The sequence below is a fragment of the Chlamydotis macqueenii genome, chromosome 1 (genome assembly GCF_036417535.1).
Source record: "Chlamydotis macqueenii isolate bChlMac1 chromosome 1, bChlMac1.mat, whole genome shotgun sequence".
In the NCBI taxonomy this organism is placed as follows: Eukaryota; Metazoa; Chordata; class Aves; order Otidiformes; family Otididae; genus Chlamydotis; species Chlamydotis macqueenii.
This window is the reverse complement of record NC_141556.1, coordinates 151,706,745-151,734,715: the sequence shown is the minus strand read 5'-3', so window position 1 is coordinate 151,734,715 and position 27,971 is coordinate 151,706,745. Positions and strand designations below refer to the sequence as shown.

At 35.7% G+C, this 27,971-nt stretch overlaps 1 protein-coding gene across 2 annotated transcripts in view; it reads left to right on the top strand.

The window, feature by feature from the left end:
- ATP11A (ATPase phospholipid transporting 11A) overlaps positions 1-26,973 on the top strand; it is a 128,143-nt gene extending 101,170 nt beyond the window's left edge. Inside the window, exons 18-30 of one of the 2 annotated variants that reach the window (XM_086770356.1) lie at positions 161-342; positions 471-722; positions 3,189-3,363; positions 4,640-4,742; positions 4,995-5,140; positions 6,113-6,172; positions 7,673-7,800; positions 9,530-9,665; positions 15,658-15,723; positions 16,035-16,138; positions 18,033-18,198; positions 20,162-20,250; positions 25,401-25,458. In XM_086770356.1, coding sequence (XP_086626482.1) covers positions 161-342; positions 471-722; positions 3,189-3,363; positions 4,640-4,742; positions 4,995-5,140; positions 6,113-6,172; positions 7,673-7,800; positions 9,530-9,665; positions 15,658-15,723; positions 16,035-16,138; positions 18,033-18,198; positions 20,162-20,239 — 1,596 coding nt within the window. In that variant the 3' untranslated portion in view covers positions 20,240-20,250; positions 25,401-25,458. Of the gene's footprint in view, positions 1-160; positions 343-470; positions 723-3,188; positions 3,364-4,639; positions 4,743-4,994; positions 5,141-6,112; positions 6,173-7,672; positions 7,801-9,529; positions 9,666-15,657; positions 15,724-16,034; positions 16,139-18,032; positions 18,199-20,161; positions 20,251-25,400 lie in introns of both variants that reach the window. The other variant, XM_086770348.1, reaches the window with a different exon arrangement.
- Positions 26,974-27,971: the final 998 nt, after the last annotated feature.

The window sequence follows — 27,971 nt, the reverse complement described above, 5'->3', positions numbered from 1 at the left end:
ACTCGCTTAACTATGAAAGTAAGTAGTGGGACTCCTCATGTTAACAGTAAAATCATTCCAATTTTTCAAATATTCCGGTATAAACTGGAATATAGACCAGCAAAAAGTCTAAGAAAAGTTTTCTTAGAGGCACTTTGTTTCTTTTGATTACATTCTTTAGGAGGGACTGCGGACATTGTGTGTTGCGTATAAAAAGCTCACAGCAGAAGAATATAGCAGTGCACAGAAGCTGCTTCAGAATGCAAAGTTGGCCCTCCAGGACCGGGAAAAGAAACTGGCAGAAGTGTATGAGAAGATAGAAAGAGATTTTATTTTACTTGGTGCTACAGCTGTTGAAGATCGGTTAGTATGTTTCTTAAGCTATATTTAGTCATGTTTTTTGTTTATTTATGAAAACCTTTCAATAGGGACCTCTGAATTTCTCATTTCTGAGCAATCTGTCCATGTATGTTGTCAATTAACTTCCACAGACTGCAAGAAAAAGCTGCTGACACTATTGAAGCACTCCAGAAAGCTGGAATTAAAGTTTGGGTTCTGACGGGAGACAAAATGGAGACTGCTGCAGCTACTTGCTATGCTTGCAAACTCTTCCGGAGAAATACACAAATTCTTGAGCTAACCACAAAGAAAATTGAGGAACAGAGTTTACACGATGTGCTTTTTGACCTAAGCAAAACTGTCCTACGACACAATGGCAGCTTAACCAGGGACACTTTCTCAGGGTAAGGAAAAAATTGAATTTTTAAGCCAGGAATGGGCTTCCATGTGTTTCATAAACAATTAAATGATTGATCAATTACCTTAATAGCAGCAACATACTCTGTTCTGTTGTTAAGTGTGAATTATTGTATGGCAATTAAGTTTTTTCCATATAAGTTTAAATTTTCACAGTCATGGTTCTTTATCTCGTTTCTGGTACTACTTTTAACTATTAAAAGTAAAATCACAACTGACATTTTAATTATGTATTTTTCTACTGCAAAAATATTTATTTTTGGCAAAAATAATAGAAAAGCAAAATACTGTTTCTAACTTTTAAAAAGGAAACAGATAAGATTTATTCCTGTAATCAGAGTTAGTATGTGATGTGACTTTCTTCATAAGACCAAGGCCATAGGGAGCAACAAAATTTGCCTTACTGAGCTATTTCTAGGAAAGATTTGTGCTACATTTACAGACAGGTAACAGGCAACAGCATAGTACCAAATCTTCCAGTGTTCATAAAAATACTTAAAGTGCCCTCAATTATAAAGAAACCATTGACTTCTGTATATTTTGAATATCCGAAGACGGATAGGTATCATGTATACAGAAATGATTTCCTTGAAACGTAACATGGAAGAAGATAGAACATGGCATTAAAAAGCAAAAAAAAAGAATGGTGTAATTGAAATACAGGTAGTAAATTAGGCTACTTGTTTGATGCTCAGCAGTTGGTATTACTAGTTCTTTTTTTCCGCTGTAAAAACCTAAGAATTAGATTCTAAAACATTTTAATTGTCTTAAGATGTTGGTAAGAAAAGAAGTTACTGTCTTCCAGACATAATGTTGTGTATTTGCTTTGTTTTTATTTTTAATATGGAACCAGTGAGCAAGTCCATTTTATGTGCACTTGCAATCAGTTTGTAGTAAAGGAACAACAAGCTAACAAGTATTTGTGATATTTTAGCAGAGAGTTTCTAAAACTCTTATCCTTACAGCTTGCAACTCTGAGCCTGAGCATTTTTCTTAGTTGCTTTTATATTTTAAACCTCATTGGTCTAATCAAGAACATTCGTATATTCAGTTAAATAAATCCTCTTTCTCTATATCATCTGTACCACATTTAGCTTAAATCCCACAGGTCTTACAATGTATGTTTAAGCATGTTTGTTTAACTTTTTATTTAATGCCAGTTTTATGGCATTAAGACTCATCAGAATTTATTGTCATTGGTTCCAGAGATGCAAATAACAGGATTCTGCCTGGATGTTCAAATTCAGGCTGGAAATCCAAATGTTCAATAGACTGTCTGGACTTAACAGTAATAAATTTTTCGTTGATATATTTGTATACTAATGGTGTTGCCCTATTTGTACTGATGGTAACAAAGTGCTGAAAATATATGTGAACTGTTATTAAATATAGTTCACAGTACTTCACACTATTTGTCAAAAATAGCTTGTGTTCTAGTAGTGAAGATGGAGATGCTTAAAATATGTTAATGGTAATAAACATGGTGTTTCTCTGACAAACATTGGTACTGGTGAAACCACGTTTGTTGAAAACCCACACACAGTAGTATAACCTTGGAGCACTGAAACTAGAGCACAAATAAACCTCAATGTATGTTTGTACAACTCTTTTTTTGCTGAGCTGACGCCAGAGGTTGCTGTGTAACGCAGGTAAAGGCAAAGGATGCCACAGAAAACTGCTTTTGTAGTGCGGACCATCTCCCCGCACTGTTCAGCATGTTTTGTTGTGGTAAACTGTTTCATGCAACCACACTTCCAGCAATGCTCAAATTATTGCACGTATGCCTGTAATATAATAATATAGAAATATACACCATAATATTAATATTTTATATAAAATATATAATTATTATAATAATATAATTACAGGTATGCCTGTATCAGACTTAGCCACCATACCAGATGCGAAGTATACATATTGTCAGTGTAGGCAGTGACCTCTCTGGGCCAACAAGTCTCTTTTAGGTATTTCCTTCAAAGCATGGTTTACTTCCTTAAATGCAGACTCTTGAGAAAAAGGTTATTTCCCTTATCAAAATAGATTTCAGAGAACCAAAGGCCTTTCTCTGTAACTTTTTTCTCTATATTATGCAATGTGCCACAAAATTAACTTTCTTGCGCAACTCAGTTTACCTCACTGCAGTTTTGGAGCCCTTTTAAACCAAACTGAAAGGTCGTTAATTATACACTCGTACTCACCGGTGAAGTCACTGAGGTATCAGATTTGTGTTTGAACTGATGAAGCACTGAATATTTTCAACATAATTGAAAATTTTAACATGTCATAAATAGGAGTCTTATACAACAAATTTCTTTTAGACACACAATAATTTTGCGGTATTCCATACTCATTATTTCTTCACTAATTAGTTTTCACAAAAGAACTATTGCCAAACTTAAAATGTATCGGAGAATTTTACAGTGACTCTTAGTTTCTCTTTTATCCCTGAACAGACTTTCAACTGATATGCAAGATTATGGTTTAATTATTGATGGAGCAGCATTATCATTAATAATGAAACCAAGACAAGATGGGAGCTCTGGTAACTACAGAGAGCTCTTTCTTGAAATTTGCAGGAACTGCAGTGCAGTGTTATGCTGTCGAATGGCACCTCTGCAAAAAGCACAGGTTAGTATTTTGTTTTGTAATTGCTCATTAACATGCACATATGTAAATATTGAAATTTAATACTCTGTATGACTCATTACAATAACTTAAAATATTACCATGCACATTTGTATCTTCTAAAATGCAAAAAGTGGGGGGAAAAAAAAAAAGGGAGAGGGGAGAGTTTCTACTGGCAAGCAATTTAGATAATGGTATGTTAAAATGGCATCCAGCTGTGCACCTGAATTTGATTTATGTACATATTGTGCAAATTTCGTGGTTGGTACATGCCGATAAAAGAACATATATAATGAACCCAACTAATTGCTTTGGTTTTAGCCTAACAAGCTTTTTTGTTTTTAACCTAACAAGCTTCGACTAGTCTCCTATCTGTTCACACTGCAAGAATCTGCATTATTTATTACTGCAGACTGATATTTCTTGTCTATTTTTAACATAAATGGGAAGCCAAGAAAAAATAATCCAGACGGAAGAATGTGTGCATTACCATTTTAAGTACTTCTTGACTGTTGTATACTAGTTTGTATCAAGTAAAAACATATCCTTCCGTTACTGAAACATCTCAGTATAGCTGAAAAATTTTTAAATGAAACAAACATTGGAATATACACTTGCTTTTTCCTTTCAAATTGTCATGTCTTTTTCTCAGTGCTCAGATACAGCATATGCAGCCCTTATTCATTGTAACAAATGTATTTAGCCAGAATTTTTAACTGTCTGGAAGTTTGTAGAAGTTTTTAGTCACAGCTGACTTGGTACCAAGTTTGTAGAGGTGATCATTTGTAATGGAGAGATTTGAAGTAAAATTTTTGCACAGTTTCTATGTCAATAGTTTTTAGATATATACAGAGTCCTATTATATTTCTTAAAATACTTCAGCACAGTTAAGAAAGCAGAATCTTTCAGTCGTTAGTTACAGGATTTCTTAGAAATTGTACGCTCTGTCTCTGCAACTCTTCAAATTTATTAATGCACTTACACAGTATTAATCCCAATATCATCTTCCTTTCTTCTGCTCTTCCTTCCTCCTGTCCATCTGTCTGGAAATAGTTTGGAAGTATTTAAGAAGTGTTATTTTATATTTGGAACAAGTAGTTTTAATATGAAGAAAATACTGTAATCTTTATGCATAGTAGTTGCATTGGGTAATACTGTTTTTGTGTCTCTTAAGAGAAGTTCTTATATAACTGTGTTGGTAATTTTTAATTAGTCATACAGTCATGCAAAATAAGCAAACAATTATAGAGAAGAGTTTTTAACACTTTTTTTTTTCCAGATTGTAAAACTGATTAAGTTATCAAAGGAGCATCCTATCACGTTAGCAATTGGTGATGGAGCAAATGATGTCAGTATGATTCTAGAAGCACATGTTGGTATAGGTAAGTGTGCTTTTTAGAATATTAATTCAAGTGAAATGACAGAAAACACTTCTTAAAAACAGGCAGTCTAAAATAATCAGGTTATACATTTTATAGACAACTCTTAGTGAATTTACCCCAGAAATTTTGAGATACAGTGATGATCTCTTATTAGATCAATGTCATAGCATTATTATATAATTTTTCAAATAGTTGTATCTTTGAAATAGTTTTTCAGTTATTAAACAGCTTCATCACCTTTTTTTTTTTAAGGAATCATTGGCAAAGAAGGTCGTCAAGCAGCAAGAAACAGTGACTATGCAATACCTAAATTTAAACATTTGAAAAAAATGTTGCTTGTTCATGGGCATTTTTATTATGTTAGGATATCTGAACTTGTGCAATACTTCTTTTATAAGGTAGGAGAATGCTTATTCTAATTACATAAATCTCGAAAATTTATATGGTAATATCTAACTGTATGCAGTTTGCACAGTCAGTGATACAAAAAAAAAAGCATTAATTCCACAAAGAGATTTTGTTGAGTGCCAGATGCAAAGGTGAAATGGGATTATTGTTTTTATCCAGACTACGAAGTGAAATAGCTTTTATATAGATATATTCTGTAATCCATGGTATGTTTAAAAGCAAAATTTGCCTTCTATTTTTTTTTTCTTTTACAAATTCCAACAGAGACTGTTCTACTTATTTTCAGTACCTTCTGGGTTCTCTCTATGGTGGCCTTTTATATCAAGTTGGAGATAGTATTTGAGAACTTACCATAACTTACTTTACATTACTTTCTGAATTCATTAGGATACTGTAGATGGAGAAAGTTTATAATGTGCATCCCCCTGGTTAGACAGTTTTGTTATCTCTACATGTTGGGATCCAATCAAAGTTCTTTCAGTAAGCAATGGAAGGTGATAGAAAGGAACCTTTGGAAGATAATTCAAGATCTTAGTGTTTGACTGTACATATAATTAGGAGAGAATGAAGTTTTGAGGTCCCAGCTAGAAACATCTTAAAATTACTTTGCTGGGAACCATGCTAACCAGAGTATCCATGCTTGCTTATCACAGTTTGTGTCCTACTGTGAATTGTACCTTACTTGCCTTGCCTTAACTGAGCTGTGCTCCTGGATCGCAAAATTCGTTGTACTTGAATTTTGAAACTGTAGCCTTGTAAGTTTGCTTTCAAAATATTTTAAGCATTTTTCTTAACAGTAAGATGAGAATGTTAATGTTTAATGTATGCAGCTCTTTCTACTTTTCCTGCAATGTTTACTATTTCTAGTGTTGGAAAACTATGATCTACATAGCTATAGCATTGCAGAGCATATAATTTAGTGCTTGTATATCACATGACGACTGTGTCACTTTGTCTTTCAGAATGTCTGCTTCATTTTTCCTCAGTTTTTATATCAGTTCTTCTGTGGGTTTTCACAACAGGTTAGTTGTTCTTTTTCCCTCACTGCCACATTTTTTCTTTGGCTTTTTTTTAAATTGATCTTTTAACACTGTGCTTGTTCAGCTGAGAAAATTTCTAGGTTAGTCTACACGTTATAAAAAGAAGAGCATCACTTTGGGTTCATATGGGTTTCAGTGGCAATTGCAGTTAAGTTACACAAATAATTTTATGAATTATCATGAAAGCAATGGTATTTTCAAAGTCAAAGTATGTAGGAAACCAAGTTTGGAAATGGCAATGCAAAGTTCAATGTCTTTTAGGTTTTAGGCTTATTGAACATGGACAGAGGCAATCCTGAAAGATAACTAGATGAATGAGTTTTTCACTTTTAGAATTCAGAACAAAAATGGAAGAATAAACTAGTTTTCTCTGAGGTGTGCAGGTATGAATTACAAACTTCAGACAAATAGCAGCATTCAATTAGTTGAAAAGGAAAAGTAAACATGGAAAGATTTGAAAGTTGAATGCTGCTCATCAGAAAATTGCCATCATTCAGGATAGGATCCAGTATTCTCCTTTCTAAATTTTTGTTTATTTGCTCTTGTCTAATTTGTGCAGAGAAATCTACCTCTTCTTTCTTCTCAATGAGGGAGCAAAAAACAAAGGAATGAATGACTGGACTTAAACAAAAAGAGGATTAAGTTTTCAGGATTAAATTGGACAAGAGGAGGATTTAATTGGGAGAAAACAGTACTGTTGCTTTGAATTTGTGGAATGTTGCAAGAGAAAGCTCTAGGAGGAGTAAAAATGACAGAACTTTTTTTTTTATTTTGTTCTTTCAGATGACCATTGAAAACTTTGTAGGTTTTCGTGAAGCATTATTAGGATTTAGATATGAAAGCATGTGTTGATGAAAATTTAATTGTAAAATTTCCTGTTCTTTTAAGAGCTAAATGTAATTCTGAATCAAAAGGGGAGTTTTGACAGCAATTTTTACTGCATAAATGATCACCAAATAGGGTTTGAGTGCTAGTTAGAATGATGATCCACGCATGAAAAAGTTGTTCAAAGGGAAGAAGAATCAAAGACATGTTGGAGTGTTTCTTTGTACAGTATTTTGGCGATCAACCACAGCTGAAGAACTTCCTCCCTGCATGTGTGTCTGTTATATAGACATGGAGGAGATAAAAGGGGAGGTGGAAGTGCCAGAAAGGGATTTCTGCCTCTACAGGAGTCTATTGTTGTTCAGTTTGGGTAGTTTGGAGTTGATCTTAAAGTTCAAACAATAGGAGGGGCTGATATGTGGACAAGACTATTAAATTGATTTTGTAGTTGACCTGTTGTCCTCCAGATAAATGGGGTACAAGTGCAGAGAACATCAGTTAGCAGGGATGGATGTTCAGGGATATTTGTCTCCACTCTGAAGAGATACAGTTTGGTTTTTACCAAAGAAGTTGACTCATTCATTTTAAATCAAGTGTTATGCAGTGGACTGTGTTTTAAAATTAAAACTAGCTGATTGAATTCTTTTCCATCTACAGACTTTGTATGATACTGCATATCTAACACTGTACAATATCAGCTTCACTTCCCTTCCTATCCTCTTGTATGGTCTAATGGAACAACACGTCAGTGCAGACACACTCAAGAGAGAGCCTTCCCTGTACAGGTAAAATTAATACATTGTGCCCCAAAGTTTGACTGTTAAATGGTGGGATCTATCCCTGTTATAACCGAAGTTCTCAGGATTTCTGCACCACAAGGTTGCAGCAGAACATCAGATACACTGCAGGGTTGAAGACCACCTGCACAGTCTATAAACTACAATAGATACGCATGTATTTTTACATATATGTTTACATACTACAATCCACACCATTCATTTGCTATATTAGTGAGTGAGAGCAAAATTGCTGTTCTGTAAATCAAAATATGATTTATTCAGTACTGTTTTCTCCAGCCACGGGGAACGAGTGTTTTAAAACTGTTTCTTCTATATGCATGTTTTATTCTAAAAGAAAAGAGGACTGATTGGTAGAGTGTTGTATCATAGGATGTATTCTGTGTGGTGTCCAGCATTGTCCTCTGCATATTTTTGACTCACTCTTGTGCATTGGGATTGTGATGGGTTTAGATTTTAGCGACTTGAAATGCAGTTCTTGCCTATTAATTGTATGTGGCCATCTAAATTAGGAACAGTGCCCAGTTTTTATTCTTGTAGCTGCCAAAACAGTACGTTTCAGAGAGTGGTAACTGTAGATAATCAAAGGGAAAACATTTTTTGACAGAGGTAATATTAGATGCCGAAAGGTTAATCAATGCAGTGATATGTTTTTACCTATGAAATTAAAGAGGAATACAAGATAATACTGCTGAAACCCAACTCCTCCATTTTTGTTTTCTATATTTTATATGTTTTCAGTTTAGAAATGATCATTCAAGAAGACCTTTTTGGTTTTAGCAAAGGTTATTTGGTCAAAAACATTAGATTTTTTTTTTTTTTTTTTTAATATCTATCAGAGTCTATTGCTAGGCTGGTTTGGGCAATAGTGCTGTTCTAGGCCAGATGAGGCTTACTGTTAGCCACGTAGAATTTTTGCACTGTATATTGGTCATCTGCAGGGAGAAATGACTTCATGTGGTCATCAGAAAAGGTTTTAAAGCACCTGTGGTGTAAGTATTGGTTGGTAGTAAATATTTCTGTAATTCAGGGTTTTCATTTATCTGTGTTCTGATTTATCTGTTGTGTTTTATGATATATGTCAAGTTGATATATACTCATTCTGTGTGCAAGAAGTAAAGTTATAAGATTTAAAGTTTTCTGTAATAAGAAAATGCATGCTGGTGAAGAGTTCTATTGTTGAACAATGCCTGTATTTTTTATGGGAAAACATTCAAGAAATAGAATTTGACCTGAAGCTTCAACTCAACTGCAAAATCTTTGTTTTGCATGTTCCACATGAAATTAATCTCTTGTTTTGTTACAATATTCTGTATAAAGGTACCCCATGGGAAATAAAGCAAAGTCTCCAGAGACCTCTAGTGTTTCCATTTAAAATCTACAGTGGATCATCACCTACCCAGTAAATACTAGAAAAAAGATACCTTCTGTAAAAATATTGGAAAGTAGATGGGTGCAACACAGGAGAATTTACCATGCGGTTGAAATAGGGAGAATTACAGGCAGCAGTTAAAATGGTTTATTAAAAATTAAATTAAAAAAAAAATGAAGAGCAGACATTCAGGAAGGATTTGTGTGTGAAGTGGTAGATACTTGTCACGTGGTTTTGCATGCAATCTCTTAATTGTTTTTCCTTCAAAAAACAATATGAGTGACATCATTTTTCTAGGCTTTTTGAACATGCTCATAATGAATACATGTATCTTGTTTTACTCAGAGATGTTGCCAAGAATGCTTTGCTGCGCTGGCGTGCATTTATTTACTGGACATTCCTTGGAGTGTTTGATGCTGTGGTATTTTTCTTTGGTGCCTATTTCTTGTTTGACAACACAATTGTGACCAGCAATGGACAGGTTAGTGTTGGATTTGATCAGCCAGAGGTAATTTTTTTAATGTCAAATGTGCTATGAGCACAGCTTTGTTTTCTTAAAGATTTCCAGCACAGATGATACCTGTTTTATGAGTTAGGGTGAGATAGATGGGTTATCTGTTCAGCAAAGTCTGAACTATGCAGTAGGAGTTCTGTGTATCAGTAAACAGAGGCATAGGACTAGATAAAACTTAGAAGAAATATATATCATAAATTCCAAGTATTCCTTCGGAATTTACATAGTAACTTTTCTGTTTCAAGCCTAACATGCCTCTCATGAATATCTGATTAACATACTAAAAGACTCTTGATAGAGTAGTTATGAATGACCATAAAAGAGCTTAAATATAACAAGCTTTTACATATTTTAATTATTTTTTACATATGGCAGCTTAAAATAATCTCTCTCTACTTGCTTTGCAGTCACATGAATGCAAATTTTAGAACTTTTGCATTTTATTTGTTTTACCCATTGATATTTTGGTCTGTTTTATTTGTGTGCTTTTTTTCTTTTTGCTACTTGCTTCTCTTCCTATCCTCAGCTAATGACAACCAGCACTCACATGGTAAGACTATTGTGGATTTGTCATGATTTCCATTTCACCTTTCACTGTTCTTTAATTAAACTGTTAAAGAGCAGTTAAATATTTCTTATAATTATTTCAAAATATCACTTAAAGCTATAGATGGAAATGTTCTTTATTGCTACTTTACAAGTACTTAAAATATAAAGAACTTACATAGAGTATAAGATATGTATGAGGTGTGGTAAAGAGCCATGAACTTTAAAAAACAAGTAGGCTTTTTGCTTCCTTGCATTTTATTATTTTCTATGTTTTTCTGTAACCTACATTTTGTTGCTGACTCTCTCTGCTATAGAAAATTTGTTACAGTTCTGCTATAAAGTGCTTGAATCGCTTCAGAAAAGACCCTCAAAGTGAAAGAAAATAAACTGGGTCCAATTTTGTTGCCTATATGCAATGTACATGTTTGCTAGGAATGCAATATTCAAATATCATTAAATACCATCTGTGTGACATTTATCAGGGAAATTAACTTCTAGTGTGTGAGAGGACACTTGTTAGAACGAGCTTTTCTAAGGACAGAATGAATTTCCGTTAGACATAACTATACACTGCAGCACTTCTTTTTCTGATACCATTATGTTCTCTTTTAAATATAAGCTGATGCAGAGCTTTGAACATTTATATTCCTGAAAATTAGACTCCTCATACTTGTATATATTTTGTAAACAGTTTGTATTGCATATATTCTGACTGGGTTCCTTTTTGAAATTTTAGTCCACTTATGTTGCAGACATTAAATCAAATTCTTCTTGATAAAGCTCTAAGTCAAACTAGTGCCTAATTTCCAAATTTTGAATATATATGTCTACAACTAGATACTCATAAAATGTATTGCTTGATGAGACATTCTTGAGTGTCAGAGTGGGTTAGAAAATTCATCATTCAGCATGCATGTGTGTATGTATAAAACTTACAGATTTTGAGTTGTGATTTTCTATTTAAAGGCTTGAAAATGTTAGTGTTCAGGAATAGTCAGATATATGTATATGAGTTCATACATAGATGAATGCTAGTTAGTGTTGATGATTATTTAGAAGTATTTAAATTATGCTCATGTCTGGAATAAGTCAGTGAAAAATGTGAAGATTTGAAAGGTTTACCACAGCAATATGCTATTAGGGAACAGGGGAAAAAGTAGAAAGCAGGAAAGGGGATAAAAGAGCTGAAGGTAACACCAATACCGTCAGTGATATAAGATGATTCCAGTTAGCTTCCAAATTGTTAAAATGAAGCTGAAGCAAAAATTTTGAATTCTTCTTTCCCTCCAGAAATGAACTTATCACCATTGTTGCAAAATTAGTAAAAACTGAAGAAAGTCAATGTCTTTCACTTAGATTGATGCATGTGTCAGACTAAAATTTACATACCATTAAGCTTGCTTCCAAACATAATCCCTCCAGGATGTTTCTCAGTGTTTAGAAATTTGAAACTGTTTGCATGCTCTAAAGTGATGTTGCTAGAATAATGGAAAAGTGTAATTTTAATTGCTGAGATTTACTTCATAAATGCCTGCCTCAGTAATTTCCTGGTAAACAAAACTAAGATGCCAAAGATTTAGCTCTTATTAATTGTTGTTAATTTGTGATACTGCTTTTTGTATGGTGTTCCACTTTGGATATGATATGGTTGGCGTTATAAAAACATACAGTCAGAGACCAACTACATAAGGAAGGCAGGAAAAAAAGAAGGCATTGTAGAAGTGATTCAGATTGTAAATGTCATCTTAGTTTGCCCATATAATAAAATGTATTTCATGTGTGATTTTTTTATTTTAACATTTGATGCAGAGTGGATTAAATAGGAACATGGAAAATACAACAAATACAGTTGCAGAAAGAGAGGCGGAAATCTTGGATAGGCTGGGAGCAGAGCACAGAAAAAATATTTCTTAATAAACTAGATGTCAACAAACAGATTTACAGAAGAATGATTCACAGCCTGAAGATGAGTAGTATCCTGAGATAGTCAATGCTGAAAATATCTTGTGAGTTTTTGTAACTCACAGTAACTCATATTGCTCTGCTTACCTTTCTTTGTGCCAAATTAGCAGCCTTACGGAGTCTGGTGTCCCTGTGCTATGACTTTGTTTTCTGAGCCAAGAAGTTGTGTAGGTGAAAGGTTTGGTTGCAGCCCGGTGCTTTTTATCTAGCCTGACAGAGATAGGGGAAGGTTGTTTCAACTTTTTTCATTTAATCTAGCAACTTTTATTGGAAATATGCACACATCTGTTCAGTATACAGAAACTTTGACACTGGGCTCTCCAAGAAATGTCAGATATGAAATAAGCGTATTGTAAAACTTTAAGTGCAAGAAATAAGTCGGTAAACATTTGCATAATTTGAAGCTCCTGAACCAGATTCCTGTCTAGTTTTAACTGCATTGATTTTTTTTTTTGGGTGGGGGCATGAAAAATACTGTAGCAAGGGCATGACCCTATTCAGTTGTTATGTTAGATAGCAAAGTAGAAGTCAGCTCAAAATGCTGAAGATTTTCTGCACTTCATCTTGTGTTTTGTACACTAGGTGGTGCATTGAGTAATTTAAAAATAATGATATGGTTCGTCAGAATAATGAATCTTTCAGCCAGTTGTTTATTTATTTTTGCAATGATTTTCTGTTCCCACTTGATTATTTCAGATTATCTCAGCCTAGTTTACTACAGATATCTTGTCTTGTGGCTGGCTGTGGTCTCCATTCAGAGTTTTTCCCATGGCAGCACATTTGTGTGATCACTTGCCCATGCAGATCCCCTGTCATCTAATATTGGGTGAGCTTGTATAGAATAATGTAGATGGGAAGAGACCCTGCAGGTGATCCAGTTCAACTCTCTGCTTTGTGCAGTTGCTCAAGACTTTTATCAAGTCTTTCTCAGGTTTTGAATATCCCTGAGGATGGAGTTTCGGTAACCTTTGTGGTCAATATGTTCCAATGTTTTTCTGCCTTCATGGTGAAAATAATACCTAATACCTAAGCAGAATTTTTCTTGTTGATGAAGCGAGGTCTGTTAACGTCTTAATCTTTGTAATTGTTCTTCAGATATTTGTGGGCAGCTACTAGGTTGTTCCTTAACCTCCCTTCCACTAGACTAAGTCCTTCAGCCTCTCTTCACAGGATAGCTACAGACTGCTAACTATCTTGGTTGCCTGACACTTGATCCTTTCCAATTTTTTGCGCATCTCTTCTGAACTGAGGGGCCCAAAACTGGGCACAGTGTTCCAAGTTCAACCTCACTATAGCTGAGTAGAGTAGACTGATAACCTTTCTTGATTCAGTGGCCATATTCCTCCTAGTACAGCTCAGTTTGCAGTTTCCCTTATTTATACAGAAAGCACAGTATAGGCTTGTATTCAACCTGGAGTCCACTGTAACTCCACTCACTGCAACTTCTTTTTCAGCAGGGCCATTGCTCAGCCAGTCAGGTTCCAAACATAGAATCTTAAGGTTGAAAGAGACCTCCAAGATCATCAAGTCCAACCACCAACCTAACACCACCATGCCTACTAAACCATGTCCTGAAGTGACACGTCTGTCACGTGTTCTTTGAACACCTCCAGGGATGGTGACTCCACCACTTCCCGGGGCAGTCTGTTCCAGTGCCTGACCACTCCTGATATCCAACCTAAACCTCCCCTGCCACAACTTGAGGCTATTTCCTCTTGTCCCATCACTTGTTAGTTGGGAGAAGAGAGCAACACCCACCTCCCTACAACCTCCTTTCTGATAGTTGTAACATCAATATATGATATTACTCCTCTAGAGGTGTTAGACTTAGCACTTTTCCTTATTGAACTTCATAAGGTATCTGTTAACCCACTTCTCAGATCAGTAGAGGTCCATCTGGACTGAGACTCTGCCATTCACTATGCTAGCCATTTCCTATTTTTGTACCACCTAGCAATTTGCTCATGATGCTCTCTGTGTCACCATCCAGGCCACTGAGAGAGACATTCAGCAATGTCAGCCCTGGTGTAGTTCACTGATTACAACTGAAACATCAAGTCATTGATCACTAAACAACAGTTTTCAACTCAAGTAGTAGTGTAGTTACCCAGCCCGGGCTTCCTTATCTTCCAAATGAGAATGCTGTCCAAATAAATTGCTAAATTCAAAATAAGATTGCATCCGCTCCCTCCTTAACAGGTTGTTAACCTGTTGCTCCCACACTGTTGGCTGCTCCTTTCCTTCCCAAGATTTACTGTTAAATGTAAGGAGCAGACTTTTCCCTTGAAGACTAATATCCAGAGTATTGAATACTTCAGCACTTTCTTTAACACCTTCCACTAGACTGCCATACCACTCTGTCAGTGGACTTATATTTACCCTTTCAAACTAGGATACCTCTAAATACCTTTTTTGTTACCCTCAGCACATCCCTCTAATCTTAGTTTGGGCTGAGCTTCAGCTTGTGTGATTTTTTTCCTCTGTACTCAGGAAATGCTTTTACACTAGTCAGTTGCTGCCTGCCCATATTGTCATCTCTTCTGTGCTCCCATTTTCCCTTTTTGTTTATTGAGAAACATCCTACTTGGGCAACTCTGCTGAAATTTCATGTCTTCCAGCAGATGAGGGTTCATGAGATCTCACCATTTTTCCCTTTCAAAGTAATTCAGTTTTCTTGGGCACCATTCTCTTTCATGGGTGCAGTGCTCTGAATAAAACAAAGTATCTTCTCCTAAAATACAATGTCTAACTCTGCTTACTTTCCCAACATCTCTCTGGATCTTGAACTTGGTTGTCTCCTAGCTGCTGCAGTCCACACAATCCTCTCTGATCGTATTCACCACAAGTGCTTCACTCCATCAGCATTAATGATCATTTCTACCCACTTGAAAAGCTGAAGTGTTTTTATTTCGTGATGCAGATGGGGATCAACCATAATCCACAAGTGTTTTATCTTAAAATGTATGTAGAACATATATGTACTTACATGGCTTTGATGGTTATCACATTCTTTCTTACACTGTTACTCATCTGTATAACATGCTGTTGAACCTCCAAGAAATCATGGAACGTAAAGTACAGTAGAGGGAAACAGAGAAAAGATGATGTTCAAGAAGAGTGATTATATTATTGCAGTTCATTTGTAAATCTCAGTGATTTTTTTTTTAACTGTGCTAGATGTCATTTTTATTGAGAAACATACCTGAGAACTTTAGGTTGAGAACATTGATTGTGGTTTTTTCCTGTTTCTATGAAATCTGAGGTGTGTATACCCAAGGACGAGAAACCAAAACGATTTGCACTAGATAAGTCATGTAAGAATTCAGTGGTGTTGCTTATGTGTCAGTTCCTGATACAAAGCAGTACATAGCTTTAAGAGGTTTATTCCAGACAATTCACAAAATAGTGGACAATATTACCTATAACCACTTTGGACCATTTTTTATAGATGTTTGGAAACTGGACCTTTGGAACACTGGTGTTTACTGTGCTTGTATTCACAGTTACATTGAAGGTAAGGTATGCTGTGTTTTATCCATTGAGACTTTATTACAATTGGTTTCCTAATTGCTACTTATATTGGTTTCTCTCTATGACCATACATTGCTGTATTAGTTTAAGTACAGATTTAAATTAATTTAAATACAGATTTTTATATCTGTGCCTTCTTAACTGTCCTTAAAATTGAAAAATGTTTTCTACCTAATTCTGTGTAGAATCTTTCCCTTTTTCAAAGAGCATCATTTTATTTCATCTCCTGCTGAGTACTCTGTTGCTGCTAGATAGTAAAAACACCGTATAATCTTGTTTGGATTTTTTTTTCAGCTTGCACTAGATACGCACTATTGGACGTGGATAAATCACTTCATGATCTGGGGATCACTGGTATTCTACATTATCTTTTCTCTACTCTGGGGAGGAATTATTTGGTATGAATCCTAATATAAATTGCAGATTTATTTAACATATTTATTAACATATTTATTTAACATTGCAAATGTTATTTCAGAAATAGTTGTTACAAAGTTGTTATATATTTCAGTTTTTCGTCCCAAAAAGAATTTAATTTAGCTTTTGTGTATTGCAGAACTCCTAATAGCAGTCACATTTTAAACACATCAGTAATGGTAATTAGAGAATGCTCAGCACTTCTTTCACTGAATGGCTGCTAAAAATATTCTTAGAGAATACTACAAAGAGAAGAATATCAGACCTCACACTGCCATTGGTGCTGTCTCAGTAGTATGAGGCCAAAGCAGTCCAAGGGTTGGTTCAAGTAGCTGAGGCTGGCTGGCTGGCTGAGGCAAAATGTCACAGAGTAGGTCCTGTCTATGCAGCCTGGGGCTAGCCACCCATTTACTCAGTTTTAGCAGTCTAAATTAGGGCCAGGGAGTGGAATTAACATTGAAGTTGTGTGGATGATGAGGAGTCCTGTGTTTTGAGTTCATTATTTGGCCCCTTATTTGGCAAAGTAGATTTACTGTAGATGTCTGAGCACCTACTTGTTCTACTTTTGGCAAGAAGCTTTTTAAGATTCAGTAGAACTCTTGCACATGGCTAATTGAAAATAGTGGGGGTATTTTTCTATTAAAAAATTCTGTGTACTTGAAACGGAAAGTTTTGGGAAGGAAATAAGTTAAAACGGGTTCAAGTTCTTATTATGCCTGATTGCCGTCGGGAACTTGAATTCGTGTTTCTCACTTGAAGAGGGCCCAGTTACAAGGTTATCTTTTCTAACCTCTTCTGCTGGAACTGTTCTACTTTGTATATATAAGTAAACATTTTGAGGGACCAGAGAGAAAGCAGAGCCTAGCTGTTGCATGGTGATTAAGGTGCCATTTAATTTGGAGTAAGGATTTGTGTTTCAGTATGTCCTTTGCAAATGAGTAATGACCTGTCAACTCCTTGGATATTCAGTAGCCCTTTCTTTTTTTTTTTTTTTCTTTTCAGTAAGATCAGATCTCAGTTTCTTCAGCATTAGAATGAAAACAGTTTGCAGAAGTGACATTTTCCCTGCTAATGTCTTCCAGCCAACCTTGCTGTGTATTAGAGATGTGACTATTTACATGCAGCAGTGTATTTTAACTTAATTACCTTTTTAGAATACAAGGACTTCTATCAAATTTTAAAAAGTAGCAGGAAGCTGGCCTACTGGTAGGAGGGCTTTACACTGCAGTGTTACTACAAACTGTCCGTTGATCTTTGCTCTCAGGAAACGTGGCCTCTGGTTCCCATTACCAGTGATGGCATTTTAATGACCAGACAACTGCCATGGAGATACAGGGAGACATGGAAGTGAAGGCAGTGAAAGTGGGGGCAGATAAAATCGTGGTGAATGGGTTAGGGAGTGTAACATGAAAGCATCAGAGAAGCTTAGGGGAGCCTGAGAGGTATGAAGAAAGGTGTGCTCAATGAGCCTTATTTTGAGGATACATACAAATGAGTGTGTGATGGGAAAGAGGAGGAAAGTAATAGGTGGGACACTGAGAAGAAAGGTGGAATATATCTGGGGCAAGATAAGGAGTAGACAGAAGAGCATAAACAGGATAACAGTGTAACTTAGTTTGTCTTTAAAAGGGAGAGGCAGCTTGGGAGCGAGGACACCATGGTATTTCCTACAGGAAGGAAAACAAGAGTAAGGCAGTTCTCTCTAGTCAGTGAATGTTTAGATCTTCTTTTGAGAAAACTGGGATGGATGATCTCCAACAAATAGAGAAATTGAATGTGCAGTATTTAATCAGTGTCATAATTTTTATATTTAACATTGCCGGTCTTTCTTTTGTGTATTGAATTGTAATACCTATTTAATCTTTTTCCTACTAGGCCTTTTCTCAATTATCAGAGGATGTATTATGTGTTCATGCAAATGCTGTCTAGTGGTCCTGCGTGGCTGGGTATAATTCTGCTCATAACTGTCAGCCTTCTTCCAGATGTTCTCAAGAAGATCTTATGCAGACAGTTGTGGCCTACAGCAACAGAAAGAATCCAGGTAACAATATTTTCATTGTGGAATTGGTTTTTGGTATCACGAGACTCTAATAATTAAACCTCTTTGAAGCTTAGAGACAAGATTAGAACAGAGGTTCCCCATCTGAGGTGTTCTGTCACTGGTTGTATACCAGCTATTTCTGAGCAGTATAGTGAAAAAAGCTGCCTATTATTTACATGGTGGTATTTAGCTGAACCCTGGGGCAACCCCTGTGCCTCCCTACTAGCAACCACAGGGAAATCAGCTGTTGAGGATGGTGGGGGACAGGCTCAACATGATTCCTGACTTGAGTAGATAAGAAGGGTAGGGGGACTGGGATCTTGGTGAGGGTAGGTAGAAGGCACTTATATCAGCCTGGACCTCAGTTGTTCCTGCTGTTGTGGAGTATTCAAAGGCACTGCCCACAGCCCTGAATCAAAGTGATTATCTTTCATATCAAGTCATTCTGCTGCATAAATGAAACTCTGATGTGGACATTTTGCAAGCTGAGCATAGTTATCTAAAATAGAAAACCAGCTAAAATATGCTAAACTCAAAATAAAAACAGTAGGAAGGGAACATATAATTTTATTTAAATCCTTTTTAAAGTAGGAATTTGCACAAGCAGTTGCAATCCTATTCCAAGGGACTCTACAACTGCATATGTGTTTATTATTGAATAAATCTAGAATTTATACACTTCAAAATAAGTGCCATGAATACGTAGTAAATTCATGCCAACATTTATATTGCATGATCTGTGCCATATACTACTTCCTTAGCAAACTATTTGTACTGATGCTGTGCCTGTTAAAAAAAAACATGCATATTAAAACTTATTCATATTCTGTTAACTGTTTTTTCCTCTTTCATATTTCAACTTACATTTTGCCTGGTTTGATACATTATCTCTATATAAATGTCCCTTGCTGTGCCAATGGAAAAAGTATTTTAAAATCTATTGTCACCTCTTCTGAGAAGGCGAAAAGGAGAAAATGCTGTGTAAAGACTTGCTCTGATGAGGCTGAAAGGGAAATCAGGTTCTGTGGGATGCATGGTACTGTTCCGGAGCCAACAAACCAGCCCCAATAAGAAGTTACCTGTATTTTTGACCCCAACAAACTTTCATATATTGTATATGTTAGAAGGTGAAGGAGAGTAGAGATGTTGAACCTGAAACTTAATGTTATTGCTATTGCCCTTTTCAGCCCATCAACTGCCAGCGTTATGTTAAAATAATGAGTTACCAGTGACTGTGTGTGTAGCGATTAGTTAGCATTTTGGTATTTATTTGAGAAGATACTTTGCATTAAGAGGAAAGGAGTAAAGGAACTTTACTTCCGAGGAAAGTAAAATTTCCCCTTTGGCAAAGGTAAAAAATTCTTCTTTCATATCTGCAAAGTAAAAACCATTGCCATTGTTTTGTATTCCTTGAATGTACAGTTCTGAAAATGCCCCACTTCAGGAGGAGAGGAAAGAATAAAGAATAGCAGAAAAGCATTCCCAGGCAGATCAGCATTTAGTGTCCTTCTGTTTTGATACCTTTAATCAATGTCTCTTTGCCATATATGGTACTTGTGGAAGAAGCTGATCTCAGGTTAGGATTATAGGTGCTCTCAGGTTATAGGTTCTGCATGCTTAATTTAAAAGTCTAAAGAGAGAGAATGTGGATGGATTAATCAAAGAAACAAACTAGAAAACAAAAGCCACAAACAAAGATATCACCATATTTCTTACAGACATTGTATGTTAGTACTGGAGAAGTGAATCAATTGTAAAGCAGACTTTGGGCTTAACACTGGCAATATTAATTTTTTAATATTTAGTAGAAAATCTTTGACTTTTAACCAGATATATCCCTTGTGTTTCTTTTTTCTCTTTGTTTCTTCCTGTCTTCCAATCCGCTTTGTCTAAATAACTGCTACCTTGCTTTAAACATAAATGATGTGCACGGTTACTTCCTACAATCTTCTGGGGAAATCAGACTAAACATCAGTGCCTTTCTGTTGAGCAGTCCACCATCTTTATGCTTTCTCAGACTTCAAGCAGTCTAAGTTTCTAATGGAACAAAAGGTGACTTTTTTCTGCCTTTCTGCATGCTTGGCCATTTCATTCAAAGGACAGTAAAAAGTTTATCATCAGAAGTTATTTACCATACTCATTATCTCAATTTCTGATTCATGTCAACCCTATTTTAAAGAAAAATACTTTTTAGTATCTTTTTTTCCATCTTCTGTTTGTTTATCTCAAAGATTCTGTGAATCATTGTCACAGTCCATTGTTATCGCTATCATTTTTGTCACTGTTGTTACCGAATTTTACATACTGTTTCTGCCTCAGGAATCTAGCATTCTTAGATTCCCATTTTAATCATTAATCTATCTGTAGGTGAATGCATGTCATGCATTGTACCTGAGTAAACGCAATAGTTGCCACACAAAGAAATTATAATTCTGATTATGCTGATGTTATTAGCGTAATACAGAAAATGTGGTACTGGAAGCCATTTAGGCAGTCTTTGGAATATATTAATATATCTGCTCTGCTGTGATAGAAGAAAATACGGCTTTTTTTTTTATTAATGTTATTTCCAGCATGCATTTTGAAACTGAGCTTTCTTTATATTCCATTCTATGAAATTCTATGCCCTTTGTAGGAAAAAAAAAAAAAAGCTCAAGATGCAGGAGTATGAGATATTTAATTTAATATAAAAGTAGAAGAAATGCTAGTAAATCTTGTCTTCCCTACAGTCTGTAAGAAAACTCCTTTTGACTTAATACTAGAAGACTGTTTCTTTCCATTGCAGATTTTATATCTTTTTCTTAACTGGTTAAGATAGAATACATTTCCTCTTTGTTTCCCTCTTCAAAAATGTATGGACAGTAAGAATTACTGTAATTATGTAAGTCACAGGGAAAATTTTTTTTCACAAAAGTTCTGGCTAAAATTGGCTTTTAAGAGCCTTAGCATTGGTTTGAACTGAGCATTTAACCAATTGTTTTAAAACTTACTGCATTCCTATAAGCTCTATTGCTTGCTTTGAAATAAAACGGCTTCTGGAACGGTTGAAAACGGTTGAAAACATTAGCATAGGAGTAACAGCCACCTCCCCAGGTGATTAAATTAGTTCTTCTCAGGCAATAAGATCACCTAAAGCCTTTGAAGCAATTTTTATTATTCTAAATTGTTCAATTATTTGAGTCACTCCGGTGTGTGGTGGGCGATTGCTTACCATCATTATCATTCAGAAGTTTTTAAACATTCCAGATCTAGTTCTGGGTTTTTTTTAAGAATGCTTTCCAGTGAGATATATATACATACATATATGTATGTATGTTATACACATACATATATGTACATATATGTATATATATGTGCATGTATATTTATATATATATACACACACATGTATGAACTGTTGTCTTTCTTGGGCAATTCTGCAAAAGCTTTGGAGGAATCTGTTGTCTTGGTAATTTCAGTCAAAATCTGCTCGTGTCTGATACATGTCTCAGTGACTCTTTGGCTCAATGAAACAAGCTGAATTTTGTGCTTTAACTGGAAATTGTGCAGCTGTGAGATTTCTTTCAGCCTTTACTTTTAAAAAGCAGCAAGCTGTCTTTTTAATATATCCAAGCTACATGAATTGATTATATTTCCTTTTTCTTTATTCTTTTTTCTTAATAGCAGAAGCGCAGCAGCTCTGTTATGGAAAATATAAATTAATTTATCCTCTTTTCATTTTTATAATGGTTACTTTGACAGTGTTTCAGCAATCTCTAATACTTTATAGCTGAAATGCCAGGTGTTTTGATTCTGAGCTGTAAATAACTTCTGTTTTCATCACTTTTTAAGACATATTTTTCTTGTTCTTTTCACTTGATTGATGTTTTTTAACTTCAGTTTCACTTCAGTCACAAGATCGGCCCATCAGCCTCTACCCTTTGCTGCGCTTGGGGAAACCCAAAGTGGTACTTTTGCCTGGGGAAGCATCTCTGGGGATTCATCATTCTTCTGTTCCTCACTGGGCTTAGCTGCTGTTGAACAACTGAATCTTAGAAAACTAGTCACTAGCAAACTATTGCCTTTGTCACGTGTTGAGCTTCTTTTCTATGGAGAACAAAGAAAAGGATCTGGCTGTTGCAATATTTTAATCCCCTGGAAGAAGTTACCTTGGTAACTCCCCTGCCCTCTCTCCTTTGGCGTAATGACTAAGTTGTAAGTCAGCCTTCATTACCACTGGCCTCATCACCTCCATGTGTAGCATTCCACATGTTTTGGGGAGTAGTGAAGCGGGATGTCCGCTCCTTAACTTGGAATCAATTTGGCCTCATCGTATCACGAGGACCTCGCCCATCCAGTACAGGTTATCGTCAGAGGGGCAGAACACGCAGTTCATGGTATTTAGTCATGGTACATTTAAGTGCTTCTGAGAGTAATTAAGTATTTTTAACAGAGTTTGAAATTGAATTAGAAACATCCTCAGAGTGGCTCAAAGGATTAACCTCAGGATCAAGAAATAGAAACTTTGTTTTACAACTAGCTAACCTTTCCTTTTTAAATCTATCAGAAAATCTGTCACTTTTACAGGACTTTGCTACAATAATTGCATTTGTACCAAGTGGTACAATTCATTCACATTTCCCTTTTATATTCAGCAAGAGTCTCACTGTTTTTCCTCGTCCTTGCAGAAGAGTATGAGACATAAAACAGCCCTAAATGCACTGGCGAACAGCGATGGGCCACTTCTTGAAGGAAATCTCTCAGCTTCCGAACCATAATTAGATCAAAGCTAGGTAACAGTACTGTACGTGTTGCCAGTTTGGATTAATTTCTGTTGGTGAACTGTGCTGTTTACAAACCAACTGTTTCCTCCAGAGTTTTTGATGTACTTTATCAATGTTGATACAAAATCATTATGTTTTACTTGGAGAGCCTAGTTTTTGCAAGAGATGTTCCATGTCACAGGTAAGATCTTTGTCTCAGCCACTTACTTGTGTAAGGCAAAACAATGAATCAATATACCCATATTAAAGTTACATAAATACATTGTGTTATGTATAGATGTTGTGTGACATCTGTAAGAACTGCAGTCATTATTGCAGAGCGTGCTCACATTACACCATGGTATAGAACACAAAGTCATAAGTAATTCTCACGCAGTAGCAATTTATCCATTATCTCTCATGCACTTGAATACATATATAGACCAAATGCAGGTGGTAAAACAGGAAGATAATCGTACAAAAGGAATTGAGTTACTTGTGAATGCTTGGGTCAGGAGACTGGGGCTGTGTGACTGACAATATCTACCATAGTAACCTGCTCTGTATAGACCAGTGCATTGCTTGCTGCCTTGGATCAAGAGACAAGCATGGTAGTCTTGCCAAATAGCTGAGACAGCAGCTATTGCAGGAGTGGTGAGCTCCTAAATCCATAAAACTAGGGCAGCAGAATGAAATTCTCTGCTTTACTTCATCTCCTTGCCATACCACTGATTACACAAACAAGTATAAGAAAGAAGGTACACTTTTTACTCAGATATATTCCCACATGGATGCCATATCAGCTCCAGTCCCTTCGTGCTCTCCTGACCCCAAAAGCAGCACATGAGGAACCAAGTGAAGGTGCAAAGTACCTGTATGTGTGGAGGACAAATGCAATGTAATGTGCTGCTGTGGGCTGTAGGACTTAAAGGTAGTTGAGGGGTGCTTTTGATTTACTTTTAATGACTACTAGACAAGTAGTAGTAGAAAATCCCAGCTTTCCTGAGTAGCTTCGTGTATGGCAGATTGAAAGTGCTTGCCTTGGAGCTACATGTGGAAAAAAACCATTGTTTTATTTTTAGAAATATGTATGGTAACTAAAATACTTCACTTTCTAGCTGGAAGAATAGGAAACACAGTTGCCGTACAGTGTATGACTATTCCCTCTGATGTTTCCAAAACAAAGTCTGCTAATCTGTTACCTGATGATCTTCATTTTCCTGTATTAATGTTGGTATTTGGTCTATATGTGTGTTCAGAAGAATCCAAGTCTCATTGTTAGTGAGCAGTTTTGTATAGCTTGACTTTTCCAAGACTAACTGTTTTAAGAGAGCTTTCTGATTTCTCTTGGTTATGTAGTGTTTCAAGTAGTGTTTCAAGCTTGTGACTGAATTTAAAAGTGTAATATTACATCTCAGTCAAACTTCTATAAGGTACATCATTAATATTTATTTTGTGATTTTGTCCCTTTTTGGTACTGCGCTGATGTTAACAGGGGAGGAGGAAAGGGATGATTAGAGGATTAACTGGCTTATATAGTATTCATGGAGAGAATGATTGAGAACATTGATTTGAATCACGCTTATAATGCATTTAAATCTTAAATACTGTCACATAACCTCCATACCTCTGTATTTGGAAATTATATGTGCATTCAGTGAGAAGAAATAGATAAACTCATTGGGGAAAGCGCTGTGCTAATCTTCTTTTAGCTTGTGCACATGTTCCAGGGTCTCATCGTGCCACCGTGGTGTTACTGTAGTCCTGAGTGGAAGTGCAGATTCTGCCACAGTGTGGAGTGATTATGTGGTGGTGCAGATAAATTTTAATGGACAATTAGACCAAGATGGTATTGTGATGTGTAGTATAAATTGCCTGTATAGATGCTACATGTAACCTAAGCGAGTCCAACATGAGATACTGCTTAGAAAAGCAAGTGCATTAAACCTCTGGAGCTTTAATCTGTTAGCACAAACTGATTGTAAAGAATTCTCTCTCTTTGGAAGTACAGGGCAAAGTACTTGAATCTGTTCTGTCTTACAATTCCCCCTAAGAAGTCCTGACTAAAAAAGTTCAAAGATTAAAAGAAGTACCAGGAGAGATTGCAAAATGAAAGATAAACCTAATTTAAAACAATCAACTTGAAAGCAGTCTTCCGTGCCTTCATCTGTTCTCTAAAGAGCCCGTTATCAGGTTTAGAGATTATATGTAAAATTATACCTAGTTCTTTAGGTCTTAATATAAAACTAATAATGTTGAAAGTGGTTGATTGCTAAACAACATGAGGGGGTATACCTTTACATATAGCTATACCTATACAATAGCCAGAGTGGTGATCTAGTGAAAGGCATTATTGTATCAAGGGCACAATGGCCCTATGAAAGAACACAATTGTAGACTTTTGGGTCTGAGATCATCTACTTACTGTGTATTTGGGTTTTTTTCCCTCCCCTTTAACAGAATGCATCGAGGCACTGTCAGGAGCACATCTCAGAATTCACACCTCTCGCCTGTCTGAAAAGCCCAAGATACAGGAGCAGTGACTGCAGCAATTCCCCAGCAAGAAGGTCTAATTCTCATTCTAAAAAAATGATGTTTACCCGCTGGAGAGGCATTGATTATTCAGTACTTCCATCTGTCTTTGGCTATTCAAATAAGCATTGCCGTTCCAGTGCAGGCTACCGCTACAGTGGGTCAGGTTTGGAAACGTCTGTATGACAGAACACCAAGTCAAGCCTTTAAAAACTGTATTTTTGTTTATTTATTTTTTTTTCAGAAAACAAACACGTCACAGAAATATATTAAACGATATGTGGCTTTAGCTGTCTGAGGTAATGTTCAGACAAACAGGATCAAGAGCTAGAAGTATGAACCCTTCCAGGCCCAATAGGCCTCTTTTTATGTTTTGAACTACTGGAGCAAAGAACAATCTGCACAGTCTGGTACTGTGAGACTGCTAGCACTAAAAATTCTCTTCATCCTGTGTCAAGACTTTTGTGCATTTACTGCTTCTGTCATCTTTAGTCATTTTCTTTGTTACTTGAAGTGTATAGTTTCAGTCAGTGACCTACATTTTGAGATCAACAGTTTAAAATTTTCAGCCAGAAGCAATGACCTCAGTTATCTCCAATGAAAGTCTCCTAAAGCATATTTAACAAGTCCTGTTTCTGATTTTCCTCTGTCCTTTTTCTTTCTTTGCTCTTTCTGTAGAACAAACTGGTGTTTCCTCTGTGCAAATCTGCTTTCAAGAAACACTCTCTAATGTTCACTTCCTTGTAAGTGGCCAAATCAGGGCTCTGTCTGGTCTTCAGTTAGTTTTCCCTTGTAGAAAGATAGGCAAAGCAATCCTTGTGTGAAGTACGTACACACTATATGAAGTCAAGTTGGCTGTTAAATAGATAAATATCATCAATGCTGGTATTTACTCAAAAACTGAATGTAAGCATTTTGCCTAAAAAGTTTTTGTGAATTTGTCAAAGATGCAGATTACACGGTGTTCCCACTTCCTATCCCCGTATTGGAAAGTATGCATAGCAGAAAGTATTATCTATTGAGGGTTTTTTGTCACTTTTTTTTTTCATTAAAATAACAAAGGGGTTTTTTTTTTTCCAAATAAGCATCTTATCTTTAACTTTGATTTTTTGTGTGTATGGTTAAATACTGGCTAATTGGCTTGGTAGATGTATTGCAAAGCACACAACTGTTAACTTTTGCAAGCAAACCACGAGGTGGCACATGGCTGTTTACTAACAGTTGAACCGTAGTCATGATACAGAAACTAGCTTGAATGAAAGGATTCCATTTGAATTACTCCAAGTAGGACAGCCAACTTGCACTTCTATTTTCTTTGCTACATTTATGTTACCTTGCACTAATTCAACTATTAGCTGTGTCCTTGTCTTGTTTCTTTAGTCCAGTGTTTTATTTTGGGGTGCAAAAATACCTGAAGGAGTAATCTGATTTCAGCCTGATGGTTAGAACTGGTTAATAACCATAGTCATTAAATACCTCTGGGAGGACATTAGCTAAAAATTTATTTCAATGAGAAAACAAAATATTTGGAATCAGAGCTGCAGCCTTTATTGGAAGACTTGGCCAAGACTTTGTTATTTGTCTTTCGAATAGACTAGAGTGGCAGACAAAAATTATTTCCCTTTTTGTGTTTAAAAAAAAAGAGGCAAAACAGTTTACTTATTAATTTACTTTTTAATAAAAATCAACTTACTCAGAAATGTTCCTCACAATATTGAGTGATTTTCACATTAAACAAACAGTGAAACATATTTAAAATGCCCTGGGACAAGCAGAGATTGTAAAGTGAGTTGTGAAATTTTCAGTATACCAAAGAGAAGATAATTTCAAAATGTCTGATGGTGAGTGCCACAGATGAAGGTATTTTTACCATTTAACATGTAGCACTTTCAAGTTTCAAAGAACGTCCTCATAGCAGTAACATTCTGAAATACATACATATGTGTGTGGGTGTGTGTACATATGCTTGCCATTGCAGACTTGAATGTTGGTCAGTTAGAACTGTCCCCTACATAAAACACTGGTGTATATATTTTTAAGAAGTTAATATGGGTATAAATTTTATACCAGTAGCAGTGACAAATTTCTTGTGTGTAGTTAACAAATTATTTGTAATGTATTTTTTAGAAATCTTAAAATTGCCTTTGCACTGAAATATTTTTCATACTGTAGCTATTTATAAATCTGTTTTATGCATACATTTGTTAACACACCATTTCTATTTTTTTTAAGTATATGTTTTGAAGGCTTTTTTTTATACCTATGAGTTTTGGCCACTTAAATTTAGCTTAGAGTGGAGTTGTGGCTGAATGTTAAAATTCTAATGAATGTCACATTAGAAATATAGGTCTGTTGCTCTGTCAGTCTCACCCAAATTATTGATGTTTTGTTGGTATTTGTGATAGTGGCACTTAGAGCGCTGTACTTTCAGTGCTATACTATTACTGCTAGCTTTTTTACTCTGTAAAGCCTCCTGCTTTTTTACTTTTCTGAGTTTCC